Source organism: Prorops nasuta, unplaced genomic scaffold (genome assembly GCF_024137725.1).
Source record: "Prorops nasuta isolate Cenicafe-Biocafe unplaced genomic scaffold, Cenicafe_Pnas_1.2 PNAS00008, whole genome shotgun sequence".
NCBI lineage: Eukaryota > Metazoa > Arthropoda > Insecta > Hymenoptera > Bethylidae > Prorops > Prorops nasuta.
The window spans coordinates 3,805,703-3,822,318 of NW_027116805.1; the positions used below are offsets into that span (position 1 = coordinate 3,805,703).

General features: G+C 41.2%; 1 protein-coding gene across 2 annotated transcripts in view; it reads right to left on the bottom strand.

Moving 5' to 3' along the window:
* The window catches only part of LOC136775636 (discoidin domain-containing receptor 2-like), a 67,315-nt gene that overhangs the window by 4,782 nt on the left and 45,917 nt on the right, over positions 1–16,616 (bottom strand). For both annotated transcript variants that reach the window (XM_066730606.1, XM_066730607.1), the window contains exons 2-6: positions 5,622–5,784; positions 4,138–4,243; positions 1,671–1,896; positions 1,096–1,243; positions 245–540 (exon numbers count right to left, since the gene is read on the bottom strand). In XM_066730606.1, coding sequence (XP_066586703.1) covers positions 245–540; positions 1,096–1,243; positions 1,671–1,896; positions 4,138–4,243; positions 5,622–5,700 — 855 coding nt within the window. In that variant the 5' untranslated portion in view covers positions 5,701–5,784. The remainder of the gene's footprint in view (positions 1–244; positions 541–1,095; positions 1,244–1,670; positions 1,897–4,137; positions 4,244–5,621; positions 5,785–16,616) is intronic.

Consider the following 16,616-nt stretch of genomic DNA (forward strand, 5'->3'; position numbering starts at 1 on the left):
AAAGCTGCAAAATATTCGAACAATCGCACACCGCTGATTCTCGCAATAAGCATAGTTGGGTCAAATTAAAACCGACCACCACTTTATAGTACATTAATTTTCGGCCCTTAATCGTCCCTGGCCGATCGTAAAACTTTTCTGGTACGTTTAAATGGCGATTAATCACTTTTTGCATCGACAAAATTGTCGAAATTTTCAATCGCACTTTTATACAACTACAGAAGCAGTAGACACAGTCACGAACCTCGACCATTCTTTCAGGATAATTGGCAAGGTGGATGGAGAAGTTCTGGAACTCTCGGACGTCTTGGAACTCGAAGAAGATCTCGATAATCTCGAGGTCCTTCCAGCCGACCCAGTTGGATGCGTTGGAGGAAGCCATGAACTCGGACTCGTCCCCCAGGATTCCATCGGTGAGCTGGCCAAGGCCGTCGGACATTATTCCGTTCGTTTGGCTCCCATCGTAAGACGAATCCTCCACGTTGCATCCGTTTGGACCGTGGTGCTCGCCTTTTGGTGCTGTATACTTCGCAACGTACTCTGAAACCCCATTTCCAATATTTTTCAAACTTTAAATAAAGAAATTTAAATCCCCTCGAAGAGAAAAACAGCGATAAATAAAAACGAGACAAAAATGTATACATTGGTCATAATAACAGCGATTGCTACATGTATTTTGACAATGATTATATTATCTTTGATCAATGATTAGCATCGATTGTTGTTATTCAACTGATATTGGATAGTTAAGCAAGGATTGGATGATAAATCGCGTGGCACGAGTCGAGGAAAAGTCATAATCGACTAAGGGGTGGGTGGAAGTTTAAAATTCATAAGCTAGGAAGGGTGAGAGTTTGCGTTGGTGTGGGTTCGGGGGACGGTTTATATTCGTTATGACGGGAACAATGTAACTGGCACGTGACAGAGAACGTTCGTCACGTTTAGTCATCGGTCCCTTTATCTTATTCCACTCTAAATGTAAATGGCATCGGTGTTTGCGTTATTACTGGTAGCAGTCAGTGTTATTACGATTCTGCCAAGATGGATGGTGGGAGTCTGGCCCAACCCAATGGCCGCCACTTATTGGATACTCACGTTCCCAGACGCAGCCATAAATTTCAACACGCATGCATACGGTCCGTAGATGCTGGCTGTACGGAACAAATCGCACTCTGCTGGCGACGAACGGCAGCTCCAGTTTCTGGCGTTCCGCCAAGTAGGTGTTGCTGTTACCCCGCAGCACCTGCGAGCATGGATTCATCCCTGATTAATGCTGGATTCTCCCAATTCCTCCCCCCTCCCTAATCCCCTCCATATACCCCTTGTGTCGCTTAAACGCAGCTGCGATCGTTAACCTTGCGACGTATCACTGATAAAACTATATCGTGTCATAACTATTTTTTATCTATCCACTTTCTTATCTTTGTATTATTATTGACAAGTTCTACTTAATTATAAGAAATATTCATCCCTGATTAATCCTGGATTCTTCAAATTCCTACGCTCACACGCCATATGTACCGCTTAAACATAGTTGTCATCGTTAACCTTGCGACAGCTTACTGATAAAACTATATCGTGCTTGTACTACTTCATATCTAGTGACTTTCTTATTATGATCGTTTTATTATTGATCTGTACTACTTCTTAATGACGAGATAAATTTTTACCTTGTCGCCCCTGAGATTTTTGTAGTGGTGCCATTTGGAGTCTCTCCAGTACTCGAGGAAGAAGGTTTCCGCGTATTCCTGACCTTGGCCATTGCCGAACCTTCCCTGAGTCTCCGTCCAGGTTATCAGGTGGTTCTTCGTAAGGTCTATCTCCAGGTATTCCCTGACGTTGCTGCTGATTTGAGCCTTTGGACACCAGGCACCGCCATTCTTTTCCTGTCGTATCCTGTAAGCCCACGTGATTGATGTTTGCAAGACTCTCTCTCTCTCTCTCTTTCACCCTCTCTCCCTCCACCTTTTTCCATTTTTCACGATCGATAGGGGTTGAGAATCGAATCGTTCGCGAAAAGCTTCCGACGACGTTATTGCGCCAGTGGCAATGTAAGGATTGAAAGCCAGGAATAAAGAAAGGTCTTAGCTTCCTGGGGACAACGACGTCGAGGCGAAATGAAAAGGGAATAAAATGAAAACGAAGAAGGAATCGTGGCCGAAAGTGGATTGGTACAAAGACGGAAACTATATTGACCTGAACTACTCGATTTACTCATTTTCGGCAAGAAATATTCATCCCCCCAGTGTGAATTTTGTTTTGTCGTTTACAGCTTGGAATGGAAACGATACGGATGATTTATTTAATGGCGTGACTACTAGCTTCAAGAATCCATCTGTTGCAGTAAGCATTGTACCATAGTTTGCGTAAGGCTATGAACCAAATGGGGTTAGGAAATGGGGGAGGAGGTGGAGGGCAAGGGTGCCTTTTCGCCGAGCAATATAATCTCGTTAAGGAAAGATTTCATTTCCTCCCTTGGCGTTAACCCTCATCGTGGCTCGTCTTATTTGCAATAGGCGATAAAAATGGCCGCACACTAATACCAGCCAAGATTATTCAGCCACACGCGGCCTTCGAAATCTCACGTCCACGCCTGATAAAATGAAAGACTCCTGCGGTGTTCTCTTGTTTCCACCATCACGTAAAGCGCGACGGGGGATTTCCGGCCCGGGCGTTCGGTCAACGTTTCCTTAAATTGCGCCAAGTAATCCCATGAATCACGGGGACCAACGGGGGGAGGCCTTTTTTTCGGTTTTTATTTTTTCAGCAGGCGAGCGAAAATTTACGGGGTCTAATGACCGCAATATACGCTCACCCCGTGAGAACTTCAGTCTTGCACCGCGTGGTTTCATTAAAAGTCTCGTTAATATCACGGATCACCCCTTGAATTGCCTGCAAATTATATTCTTCAATGATATACCGTCCCTCATCCTCCTCCCATCTTTAAACCTTCTTTTTCACCTCCATTCTCAGTCCACTTTATTTGTTAATCAGCGAGCCTCTTGTATTCGTGTTTAAAGAATTTAATTCCTGTTACACGTTTCATCAATATTCTGCTTTACCCCTTATAACACTTATTTTCCTGGGGATATAACGTAACGTTTATTCGATGCTTTTTTACGTTATCCGAGTTAATCGATGCGATCGTTAATTTGTGAATCTATCAGCTTTGCAGAGTAGAGCTCGCCAAGTGTTTACACGAACAAACGTCATGAATTTTTAATCAAGCTACGAAACACTGGGGGACAATTGGTGTAGAAAGGGACTGGAGGGGGAGGCGGTGACGGTGGAGGTGGGTGGTGGCGAGACTATTTATTTTAACGAATAAAGGCCGGAGGTAATCCCGCGAAAGTTGCGTATGAAAACTTCAGTCGTATTTCAATAGTGCAAGGTAAAACACTTTGAGAGCCGGAGAATTTCCCCGAAGAAAGCCTGGGATGACAAAGTTATTACGCGAGAGTTATTGAAAGAGGAGAATAAAGAGTGGTCTTAAGTTCGATCCGGCGGAAGGAGCACTCTGGGACAGGGCAGAGAATGAGAAAGAATGGAAAAAAGAATGGACCGAGGGGTTCCTGGGGAGCGGAGAGATTCAGGAAAGAAAGGAAGAGGGGAATCAACGTTGGACAAGTATCCACTTGTTATCGGAACGTTCCCGATAAACGTACTAGGAAACTAACTACGTCAGGTTCTCCTTCCAAAATGTCTCCGTCAAGGCATACCTTACCCCTTATTTAACTTCATTCTCCTATAGAAAATTGTTACGATAAAAACTATCCTCACCCCCTTTATCCTCCTCAAACTTGTTCGAATCGTCTATCGATAATTTTGCCTGGCCTTTTATGTCCCTTCACTACTTGTACCTATGCACTTTTCACTCTGTATTTATGGTAAACATTAATTTTACGGGTTCTCTGAGAATTTATGAACAAAGCAAGATAATTAAATTATTAATTTAGTGAATTGTTCACAAAGATATGTAAATACGGAGCTCGCGTAAGCCTAGTGTTAATGGAATGGTTTCAGATGTTTTTAATGTAGAATTTTGTGTAAGGAAGAGGCTTTGGTCGGACTATATTGTTTACTTTTTCAGGGAAAATATTAATTATGTATTCAGGTGTTTTGGTTATTTCCTTCAACCTTGCATTTTGTGGCCCGACAGACTTCATCTCGTAACTGGAAGATGCTGTGATTGCGTCATCCGGAATTTTCCCTTCCTCCATTCCAAGGGGATGTATACACTGACCTAAAAAAGGTAAAATAAAAATGTTAAATTTAAAATTCTTGAAATAGTTTATCTCGACCACTGGATTTCATAGTTCAATTAATTTAATCTTTTTACTTTAATTTGAACAGTCATTGCAAAAGTGAGAATTTGCAATTGGTGCATTTTTATTTAATTGGAAAGTGTTTAATGAATAGAGATTCTTATGAATTTAACACGATAATTAATGGACCTCACTCGTGAAGAGAATTTTCGAGGGAATGATTCACGTTTCTCTCACTTATTAATGTGATTTTGAGGATGCCTCTCGTTGTATTAAGGGATATCTTTCATGAATCGCGTGGATTATCGAAAAATCTAATCGGGAGGGGTGCTGGAAGTCGTTGAGTGCACTTAAGGGTGCTCGGTTTTCGTCGCACCTCGGGATGCCGAAGGGTCCCTAGCCGTATGTATAACTTCGTTCCATCTACGGGAAGATCGCAATTAACGTAATGAAATATGACACGGTAGCTGAGAGTGTGTTTCGATGAACCCCTCCCCCGCTGTACGATGTTTGCACATACCGAAGATGCCGGAACGACGAATCAATCCGTTCTCGGATCCATCGAATCCTCGAGACGCGAGCAATCATAAATGATTTGGATTTTAATTAAAAATCTTTAATTTCTCATTTCTTAGCGCGATTATTTTTAAATCACTCACTGGAAACACAATTTTTCACGAATTACTTTTAAAAAACTTTTGTTTTAAGTTTCGTTCAATCAAATTCCTGCGTTTTTCAAGAGAAAATTTTAATTAAAGAAGATTTTTTAGCTTCACAAAACAGGATACGGTAGCTGAGAGCGTGTTCTACAAAACTTACCCCCCCCCCCCCCCCCCCTACGACGTTTGAGACCGGCACGGTAAATAAACTTGTTCATGGAATCACCGAATCAACTCGAATTCCCACGACGGGAATTTGTAAATGATCTGGACTTTAATTAAAAATCTTTCCAACCAAGAAAATCTCTTACGTTCGAAAAAGTCTTTCCAGTTTCTTTTCTCCAACAAATCTTTTAAACTTGTTTTTTCAACATCCCTTATTTTCAAATCTTTTACTCGACTTTAATTTTTCTTGTAAATTTTTCGTTATTCCATTTGATGGAGATCTTTCGCTCCTGAACAAATATTTTTCCTAAAGAAGAAACTTGGAAAGTCTTTTATACAAGCAACTCTATAACCTTGAACGAATTCTGGTAGGTAAACAAATTGTGAATTTGAAAAATCTAGCTTTCAGCACCAACAGTATTATGATAATGATAGGTGATAATGGAGGAAATGAATGAAACTCTACAGGGTCGACTGTTGAATTGGCTAGGAAGGATTTTATCGAAAAAGCGTTTTTTTTTGTTTAACTTACCTACGACCTTTTTTATCGTCTCTTCCGCGTAAATGGCGGAAGCTAGGAGGACTTCTATGAGAAAGACTGCCGCCTTCATGATATGTGACACGATATCCTACAGCTGCTTTACTCCGTGGCTTTTTACAGCTCATGATAAGTCAAATGATGTCATCTCGTTAACCTGTAACCGGAAACCATCAAGTTTTACAACTGCATGCTCTCTCTACCATATTTATTCTCTCTTATTACAGAAGTCATTACGAGGCTGAGCCGCAAGTATATTTCGAGTGGTAGAAAACAGAATAAAACCCGATTACAGTTCATTTATAATATAAATTCGTGTGGACCGATCGTTCGGTACACAATGGGGGGGGGGGGGGGTGCTAAAAATACAAAGTGAAACGAGTCGGGTTTAGCCAGTCGTATAATAACAAGTGAACAATTCTCGATTATGTTCCGGCATTTTTGGACGGTTCGCCATTGTTCCTGGCTTTAATTTCATCAGAGTGACGCAATAACAATCAAGCCAGACTGGGCTGAAAAACTGCGAGTAACCCGCGGGCATCGTTGGCCCCACGTACGCGCACAATAATTCATGATAATTGCGAATTTGCAATTGACAATGCCCGATGGAACGAGTTTTCGCTAATTAATAAACTCCCGTGGACACCGCTCTGTCCCTTATTTCTCGAGGCGTTTTTGCTCTCTGTGAAGGGGTGTGGAAGGCTTTGGAAATAACAAGTATAGAGGGAGAGAGAGAGAGAGAGTTACAGGGTGGAGTGGTGGAAGGGAGGAGGGGAGAGATAGACAGATAATTAGAGAGAGAGAGAGAGAGAGAGAGAGAGCGAGAGGAGAGAGTAATTTTCCGTTACGTAGGCAACGTTACAAGTTTACGTACCCCCAGTCTCGAGAAAAAAAGGGAAAAGGGGCTGCGGTATAGTATAGGGAAGGAAAAGACGAGGCTAGAGGGGGTTGAACGGGCTGGACGGGAGGATAAAAAGGGGGTGTAATGATCGTGAGCACCGACTGGAAGCAGAAAGACTTGCTTTTTATATGAAATCTCATTAAACCACCCGCGTTTTACTCGCACAATGGAGCTCTCGGTAACGAAACTATTTTTGACCCCGATTCTAAAAACCAACCCCCTTCAACCCCGATAATCGCGTCGTTCGCAGAAATAACTCCAGTTTCGACTTTTCAACCACCCCTCCTATCCCCACCCTCGAACCACGTTCTCCTCTTTACTTCTTCTCTCCCCCGCTCACTAAAGGGGTGATTTTCTTTTCTCTCCCCCCTCCCCTCTACTTTTTTCCTCCTCCGGGACTTTCCGAACGATTCGACCCAGAAAGTCAATCCCTTACAATGAACTTCGGGATAAGATTGAAATGTCAGGAAGAAAGTAGTTTTCTAATTAATGTCCTGGACTGGATGGGTTAATCGGGCCCGAACCTGGAACCTGAAAGTGCCAGCCTTTGATTTGACGCTTCAATTTCATTTCCCATATTCCGATCCTACAATAACCTTGGTGTGGTTTGTGCGTGTATTTTTTTTTACTTCACCACAATCCTCATGGTTTTGATCAATTTTCATCGAATGCCAGAAATATAATTAAAATGATTGATGAAGCCATATATGCAAATTGAATTTGTTATCTAATACAAATCATTGATGATTCCATTATAATTAAAACTTTAATTGATTTTAATCGAATTTATAATTGTTTGACGAGTCACGTTTGGAATTTCAAAGATTTCGCTAAAGCTTTGGAGGTTTCAGTCATTAAAATCATTTGCTCAGGAAAGGGGTGTATTGATAAGAAATCAAATGATTGATTTTTATAAAAGTAATATAGACTGGAAAAATTGATACTTGAGGTGGAATATATACAAGTGGTTCGTCAGTTGGAGGATTTTGCTAAAAATAATGTTCTGGATTAAGCCATCAGGACCATTTGGCCAACAAGGAGGAAGTCCTGGAAAAAATCGAACGAAGGATAATCTGTTCTCAGTCGAACAGCTTCGGGACTTCATAAAGAGATTTTATCTCGCTTCTCAAGTGACTCCGCGAGCAACTTTCTCGCTGAGGTTCATAAAAATTATACTCGGATCCTTTCGGACCTGCCAAACTTTCGTCCGTATAATCTCATTTGCGGTTCTTTCCTTCGGCTAACTCGGCGAATCTCAAAGAGGTCGAAACTTTTCACTTAAGATTTTTTCCAAATCTTAGCCTCATCCCTTATATACCATTTCTTCCCCTTCCCTTATCTCCGGTAACGCTTCGCTTCCATTATTACACCTCAAATCCCTTTTTACGCATGCAGTATATAATAAATAAATATTTATTGATTTCCATTAAAAAATAAAAATAAAACCTGAGATTGTATGTGAATTTCTATTTTCATATATTGGAGCATCAAGCAGATAACAACTGCAAGAAAACTCGAAGCGAGGAAGTATGAAATTAATTGAGGCATCGATGCTCGTCGGTTGGGAATCGGCAGTCGAAAAATATCGGCTTTTTTAATCCAAGATATCGGTTTAAGGAGGAGAATTCTCGGGAGATTTAGCGTTGGCTGGATACGCATTATACTCGCATCGGGAGGCCGAAAAACCCGTTTACGAAATCCGACTCGAGTGCTTTTTCAGCGATTCCGCGGCAGGTCTGCATATATTTACCCCCACCCTATTCCCCTCGCTCCCCTTCAACCCCGAGAATCCCGCGGGCACTTCCCAAGGGAGGACGCGAGCACGACATGAAAATTCATACAAATTTTCACCCGCCAGTCTGGAATTGCTCGCGATGTTATCTTTTTCCTACGCAACGCTGCTATATAAATTCTTTATCGGCCACCCCGAACCAGTTCCCTCCCTTCCACCATCCTTCTACGTGGTGGATGGAGACTTTTCCCCGGAAAAATCTTCCATTATTATTTCCTCTACGAGCTGCCCCCGTCCTCCCGTCACCTTGTTTACATTTCATCCAAGAAATTGAGACAACGCGTCTGAAAAATCCACCAGTACCATTTTCAAAGTGCACGAAATAATATATATTCCAGCGTCTCTTCTTATCAAAGCGAGAAGGACCAAAGAAAATGCTATGAAAAAGTGCTGCGAAATATAATTGTTCCCTTTGTTTTGTGCGATAAAGCGATATCTAGTGGAGTAAAATTATATTGGTCGGACGAGGATGGAGAAAAGGGTTCAGGTAGCCGGATTATTTTTGATGGTTGAAAAAAGGCCGAAAAAAAAATCAGGAAGCGAGTTCGAGGAGTAGATTTTCGGTGAAACTTTTGGGGTTTTCGGTTCGGATGGAGAGTCGAGTCGAGGGGGGAGGGGGTGGGGTTATGGTCAGATCAGTGTCGCGTGAATCCTCTTACGTCTCCTTACGCTTTCATTCCACTGATCTCCTTTGTTCGGTTAGTAGCCTGTCAGCGTGGAAAGCGGCTTCCACCAGACGAGTTTCCTATGTCGGGAAGAATTATGCACGCGTCCCCTTAAAATCCCCACCCCACCACCACCAATAAAGTCCTTCCCATTAAGATCAATGGAGATTTTTACCCTACGAGAGGGTTGAAGGGACGTAAAACTGTCTGGCTGTTTCACAACGGGCCTTGGTGGGGGTCGATGGGCTTTCCACGACTCGTCGCTGGTCTCTTAAGGTAAATCTCGGCGGCGAGGTGGAGGGGGAGGGGGTAAACATTGCGGGAAGAACTGTGGTGGACCGGAAACTATGCATCGATCGAATATCTTAGGTCCAACCACGGCACGATCGACATTCTGCAAATGTTACCGGCCAATACTAACCAAGAATCTCGTCGAATTTCGCTTATCCATCACAGAGAATACCGATAAACTATTTCTCAAACTACGGATTGGTCTCGAACTTACTCCGATACTCGTATACGTACTTTACATAGTAGCAGTAGGGTGCATTTACGAGAAATTGGAAAATACACTTTGAGCCTGGATTAACAATTGGAATCTGGCTTAAAACAATTCAGCATAATGAAAATTTGAAACAACAAATTATATCGAACTTAAATCTAGAATAATTAACGTTCCAATCATTGTTACCATGCAACACACGCTTGTGTATGCGCGTGAGGGCAACGGTAGAAAAAAAGAACAAATTTCATTCATCGATAACGGCCGGAAGTACAAACAAATATTTTCCTCCCTCACCTCCTAAATGCGCCAATACGGCTTTTCCTATTTTTTTTTTCGTTCGCCACATTTTCGCGTCGAGATATAAATAAATATCTGAGAATATTTTTATTTATATTGCATCCGTCTCGTTTTTCACCGGTTTTATATTTTTCTTCTGCCTTTTTTCATTTTCGCTGTTGTGCATGGTGCAGGGTTTTTCAGACAGGACTGCACGGATAATGGTGGAGGGGGAAAGAACGAAGTGGAAAAAAGGAAGGAGAGCAGGGGTTTATCGATATTTACTATTTACGTAAGCTGCATTCATATCCCATCAGTGGGACCAGTATTGAGGAATTCTGTAATAATCTTCATCTAACGACTATGTATATATATAGTACATATCTATCATTCTCTCAATATTTCACCCACACTCATACAGAGTATATGAAAAATAATTCCCCCTCTTCCTTCATCCATATATTCTATTTGCAGCAACGTTCTCGAAAACCAGGCCCTGTACTCTGTCTCCCTATCACTCGAAACGCGCCGGAAAAGTGATCGAAGCCAATCTGGCTAAAAAACGGATGGCGCGAATGAGAGTACCGCGGACGGCCGCAGAAATTGATTTAAAAAAATTTTCGCCAGCCGTGCGACGGTCACGACTGGGGACATACCCATTTCAACCCCCTCGACTACCCGGCTAAATGATTTTGGACCGTGCGAAACAGCGCTGATTTAGTCGCCGCGCAACGAAAGTTTCTATTTCGTTATTTGGGTGGCTCGAATTTAGTTTTTAGACGACGAGAAGGATTTATATTGTTCTAGGGAAATAGAGAGGGGGAGGGGGAGGCAGTAGAAAAGATGAAAGAGAGATGGGGGGGGGGGGGTGGTTGAGAATAATACGTGGAATTGTGTTGGGATGCAGTAACGTGATACGAAATCGTAATATATAATGGAAAGAACTACGGAGAAATATTTTTTATCATCCCCCTACCCCTCCCTTTTACCACCCTTATTACGTTACACGAAGGGAAAAAGCTCCGTGCGCAAATACTGAGATACACCAGAATCTATTTAAAATGTAGTCGCGTAAACAAAAGAAAAAACACGCGCGGACATGTTTATCGCAAAACGTTGCCACTCAATTTAATATCCCAGATTTGCCGAGAGATATGGTTATGCTTATCAGTAAAACGTTGTTCTTCGCGTCCCAGCAAAATCCCACCGTCTTGGACGAAATACTGAATTTACGTTGAAAGATGTAATATTGAGAGGCATTAGCAGTAATATGATTTACAATGAGAGACGGTGGATATTCTTTTAAGGGAAACAAACGTGGAAGATTATTTTTATTATGGAAATCGTTAGATTTATAAAATAATATTTTATAGTAATAATGTTGGAAGAGAGCGTAAGTTGGATATAAATAAATTAAGAGTATTGTTTGCTGGAGAACGATCGGTTTGGGATGAGAAGGACGTGAAAAATTACGATTCAAGGGTCGGAATAGAGGTGAAGGTGTTTGTTTTCTGGTAGAAATATATTTACAGCCCCTCCAGCGAGCCGAATGGACATTGCAGTAAGAAATCAGAAATCCGTGTTAATCCCTGAAGAGAAAAGGAGGCTGGGGCGAAGTAGAGAGAGGTTGGAGGGTTGAGTTAAGGCCGAGGGGTTGGGTGGGGGATGGTCTCATTCTTATGATTTCCGACGTCTGTCTGCGGAGGCGCTTTACGATCCAACTTTATTTCACGCTGCGAAGTAAATAGTAAAGAGAGCAAGAATATGGTAAGTAAGTTCTCCGGGACTCCGAATACAATGGCATAAAGGTATAAACTCGCTCTTATGAAATATTCCCGTATACGATCCATTTCACGGTCGTTGCACCCTCCTCACAAGTTTTCCCCTCCAGCCACGTCCCGTCGCAGTGCCGTATTTTCCAAATAAGCTCAGACTTTCGATTTTAAATTAATCCGCTCTCTCTTCCATCAAAAACTTCCCTACAATATATATACCTGCATATTATCATTTCCTCATACGGTACAGGCCAAGGCATCTCGACACTCCGGCACAAATTTCAATCAAAACCTCCTTTCTTTTTACTTTCGTTGTTTTTTATAATCGTTTGTATAATATTATAGTGTATGTCCGTTGTGTGTCTTTGTTAATTTTTCCTGAAGATATTTTTCGGACTAGGCATTTGTTCTCATGAATTTTCTGCAAATGTTTGTCCTTGCTGTCTAGTATTATTTGTTCTCCCCCATTCTCATTTTCTACCTTTATAAATTTTCTTAATACTGGGATCTCGGAATATTCCTTCTGTTTATTAAAAAAAAAGAAGAAAAGAAAAATGCAGTGACACTGTAGGGAATTTGCCCAAAGATGACAAGATTCAGTACACATTTATTTCTTTATTTATTTATCCATCAAGGAAGCATCCGTGCTCATCTTTGAATATCAAATTAATCCGCGCAAGGATTACTTTTCATAATTCCACGGCCCCGTAAGGATAAACCTGTTTTCAAAGCGGCAAATGTATGCGCATTTATTATAAGTCAGATTTATTTTACAGAGATTTTTCGAACTTTAAATAGGTTAATCCTATTTTCCGTTTTTAGTCCATAACGTCAGGATTTATTATTATTCAGATTTTTATCCCCTCTATTTTTCTATTATATTTAACCGACGTATCGCGAATTTCACCAAATATTCCCTCGTCTCGCGCGCTCACTGAAAATTTTCAGAAATTTTCCTTCGGATATTTTTAAACTGAAAGCTTTCAAGGAATCGTGAAATTCCATAATTGTTGAATGGCTATTCGGTTTTCAAGCCAAGAATAATTTGAGTGTATTTTCGCAATGGCTGTCACAGTAGATTCCATATTCATTTTTGTAATTGAGAAGCTTGGGTGTAGATCGAAAGAAAATAGTATATAGTGTATGTGTGTGTGGGGAAAGAGATATAAGAGGGGGGGGGGGGGGAGAAAATAAGTCACAAATGGAAATGCCGTGTCTATAGCCATCGGGGTCCGAATTTATTCGACGTGAGAGAATTCATGGCTATCTTTCCGTATTTTTCGTTGAGCCTGAAACTTTTAACGCAGTTGATCTCTCCAGCAAGTTAACTCACGTCAATCCTGGGAAAGCTCCGTCAGGTGTGCGTAGCAGAAAAAAATGGGCTTCCCTTGGAAAACAACGATTTTATATTTCCCTCTTAATCAGATTTTCTATTTCTCTGAATTTTAATTTCTTCTTCTAAAAAAGAAATAAATAGCACGCTTTTCATATATCCCATCACTTAGGTTTTGGTTTTAAATTTATTTCTTCGGGGGACGGAAAGGAATGAGAAAGCATCCGTGGATTTGGGTTGAATAGTTTTTCTAGGAAAATAGTTGGAACGTGGAGGAAGCAGGGTTAGGTTTTAAGATCGATTACCATCTGGTCAGCGTCCTGGTTATCTAGAGTAGCCCTCGAGCAGCCTTCGAGTAGCCCCACCTTATCGCAAAACCCAACATTTCAACCTTCAAGCAAAGAGATTTACGCCCCAACCCCCGCCAACCTCCGCCAACCCCTGCCAACCCCTATCTACCTAAACTTTTATTAATTGCCCTTTAATTCCACTCGTAAATTATACGAATTTTTCCAACAATACAAACCAATTATTTTCTACCATATAATAAATCCTGGTATTATTGTTTTTTGATCTGCTTCCTACGTGCGTCTGTACGTGATTAATTTCATTTTATTATTTTCCCGGAAAAATCTTAATATAAAACGAAAGAAAGAAAGATAATAATTGTTGTTAACTAATGGGAGAACAGCTCGGCTCAGACTGGAAACTTGGCGTTTGTTAAATCGTACAGAAATGAGAGTCTGAAATATTTCACGATGATTCGGCTGAATATTCGTGTAATATACAATCGCACGAAAATACGAGAATTATACGGTGAGCTGTAAAATTATACAATAAAAATAAAATGAAAGAAAAATCGGTTTTGCGAAAATCACCGGGAAATACAATCTTTTAAAAGAGAATTAAAAATGTTTAAATATTCAGAAGAGTGAATGTACGTATATTTTCGATAAATGGGTATTACAGATATATATTAAAATACGAAATTTTTGCCAAATTTGGAGAATCACAAAAATCTGAAATTAATTAAAAGTTTGGCAACAAATAAATAAACATATATAAAGATAGCGAATCGAATGAGTAATAAAAGTTTGGTTTGTTGGTAGAATTCAAGCTTTGTGAAAACGTTTATTAAAAGAGCTGCATTCGTTTTTTAATGAACTATACATATATATAGATTGGACCACACATGGTTTTTGTAGCTTGTACCAAATATTCTGAAGGAAAACAAAAATCAATAGAACAATTAATCGCGAGCCCTGGAAAACCAGTCAGTAGCAGCGAGCCAATTTTGTCAATTTTATTACTTCGTTCGGCAATTTTACCAAACAACGATGTTATTAGCAACGAAAAATTCCACTTTCGTTAATTATGAAAACTCGTCCTTTTAGTTAGTTAAACCTACCCGAGTTACATTGCAATAACCAGGGCAACTCGTTTAATTACGCCTTGTTCGATTGTGAAAAAAAAAGAAAACATCTGACCGGAGCAACTCTGGCATTAATTTGTCAGAGAACCAAGTTGTTTAACGATCAAATGTTTAAGAAAATCACATTAGACGCGAGTCTCTGGAAATAACGGGATCGAATATTGTTGGAAGATGATAAAATTGATCTTAACTAGTTTTCAGGCAACTCGAGCTTTATACCGTTAATCCGAGTCTTGCAAGGGGTTGATAGGGGGGGGGGGGGGTGAATAGTGGGGATTGAATATTGATTGCAACGGCGAAGGGGGCGTGCATTGTATTGACAGGCGTATCAAGTGGGTTTCGCAGTTTTCCTGGGATGTCTGTGCAAAAAAGAAGGAGAGCCCCCGGAAGGGGTTTGAATTTGCAGGCAAAAACTAAAGGGTTGAAGGGGTGGGGATCGTAGAAGGTTATCGGGAAGGGTTCGAAGGTCGTTGGAGTGGGTTGGAAGGGCGTAATAGGGGGCCGGAGGTGTGGTGGGGGGCTGTCACGAGCTACTAGCTCGGAAAGCGTGTCCAGACTCGCTCTTTTGTTGTTCCATCTTCCAACTCGCTTCCTATCGATGTGCAAAGTCCAGCCGGAGGACAAAGAATAGGGAAGTTAACTTCAAAGGGCTACACACACACACATATATATATATACACACTATCTATCCTTTGGAGCACTCTCAACTATTTCCTCCCCACCCCAAATGTACTTTATAAAATTTCACGAAACATTGTTTCTATCCACCCCACCCTACGTCTTCGGCATCTTGCAAATTTGCTCAATTAACGCAAATAATTTAGCAAAGTTTTCGTCAATCAGTGAAACTTCATCCCCCAACGCAACTGAACCAGAAATTTCTCTAATAACGATCAACGACTGATCTCATAAGACTCGATATATCCGAAGCACGAGATGCCTCTATATACCGATATTTTCAGGATTTACATCGGGGTCCAAGAGAGTATATTGCGCCCTTTTTGGTTCTGTGCGTTAATTAATTTCAACGATCATCATTGCACAGTGAAATTGGGGGAGACGATGATCGGGTTACTCGTGATGAAAATTAATGGCTAGCCGATTTCTCAGTTTGGTTCGATAATTCTGATTTTAGTCGATCATTAGGAGTGCCAAAATTCGTGGTAATTCACAAATTGATACACCATTCATTGTGGGAACGAAGTTGAGAGATCCGGTTGTTGGAAATACTGGGATAACTTGGAATATCCAATGGCTGTGAGTTTTCTCTCTTCCTGTAACGGATATTAACGTGGAGGGGAGGGTGTTCGGTGAGAGAGAGAGAGAGAGAGAGAGAGAGAGAGTGGGGGGGGGGGGGGGACGAAGGGGGCTTAAAGGGATCGACGAGTGGTCGGTACAGGGTGCAAAAGGATGGGGATGGTGTGGTGTAGCTAGGGGTTTTTAGGTGGTGAAAAGGAATCGGGAGTTGGGGCGGATCTGATCCCGTGTACAACGGCAGGAATCAAGCAAGCCTCCGGCTCGATAGGAATTTCATGAGCCATGCGTATCTTGCTCGGATGTAAATTCGTTTTGGCCGGTCGGCCCCTTAAAGCTACGATTTCTAAGCGCAAAAGCTCTCCTGCCATGCCACAGCCACTTCCCAATTTATACACCGACGCTTCGTAAATAAAATCCATTCAAGCCCTTATTACAAGCCCATTATCCCCTTCCATTTTCGACACTTGTTTAAAAAAGAAAAGGAAAAACGGAGCAACAACTAATCTCCGAGCATAAAAACTCTTTCGCCACGATAAGCCCTCCTTTTTCTACTTTACTTTTATCTTTCCAGTGCCAACTTGAATAAACTAAGACGAAACTTCATCCTACATCGACGATTTCTAAGCGTAAAAGTTCTTTAACCACGCTGCAGCTACTTTCAAAGTTCCATATTTTTTCCCTTTGTTTGCCGCTTGCGCAATGATCCTCTGGAGATTCTTGCAAAATAAAAACGATATATTTATTGAAAAATGTTGTTAAAAGCCTTTTGCCAGCTGCTTTATTATTTCGCGATGGGTGCAAGGAGAGTGCATCGGGGATATTGAACGAAATGGGAAATATGGTATTTAAGGCAGCGCGACGGCTGATGGGGAGGAAGGTGGGATATATCTCGTTCGGTACCAGGACAAACAGAATAAAAATAGACTGGTCACGAATACAATCAAGCGTAGCGTTATGAATATTCCGCTTTGTCTAACAACAGTGGATTATAGAACAATGTTGCGAAACGCTTTGTGCGGAAGGCAGCCGGACTCGCTCAGTCGGGATTAAAAC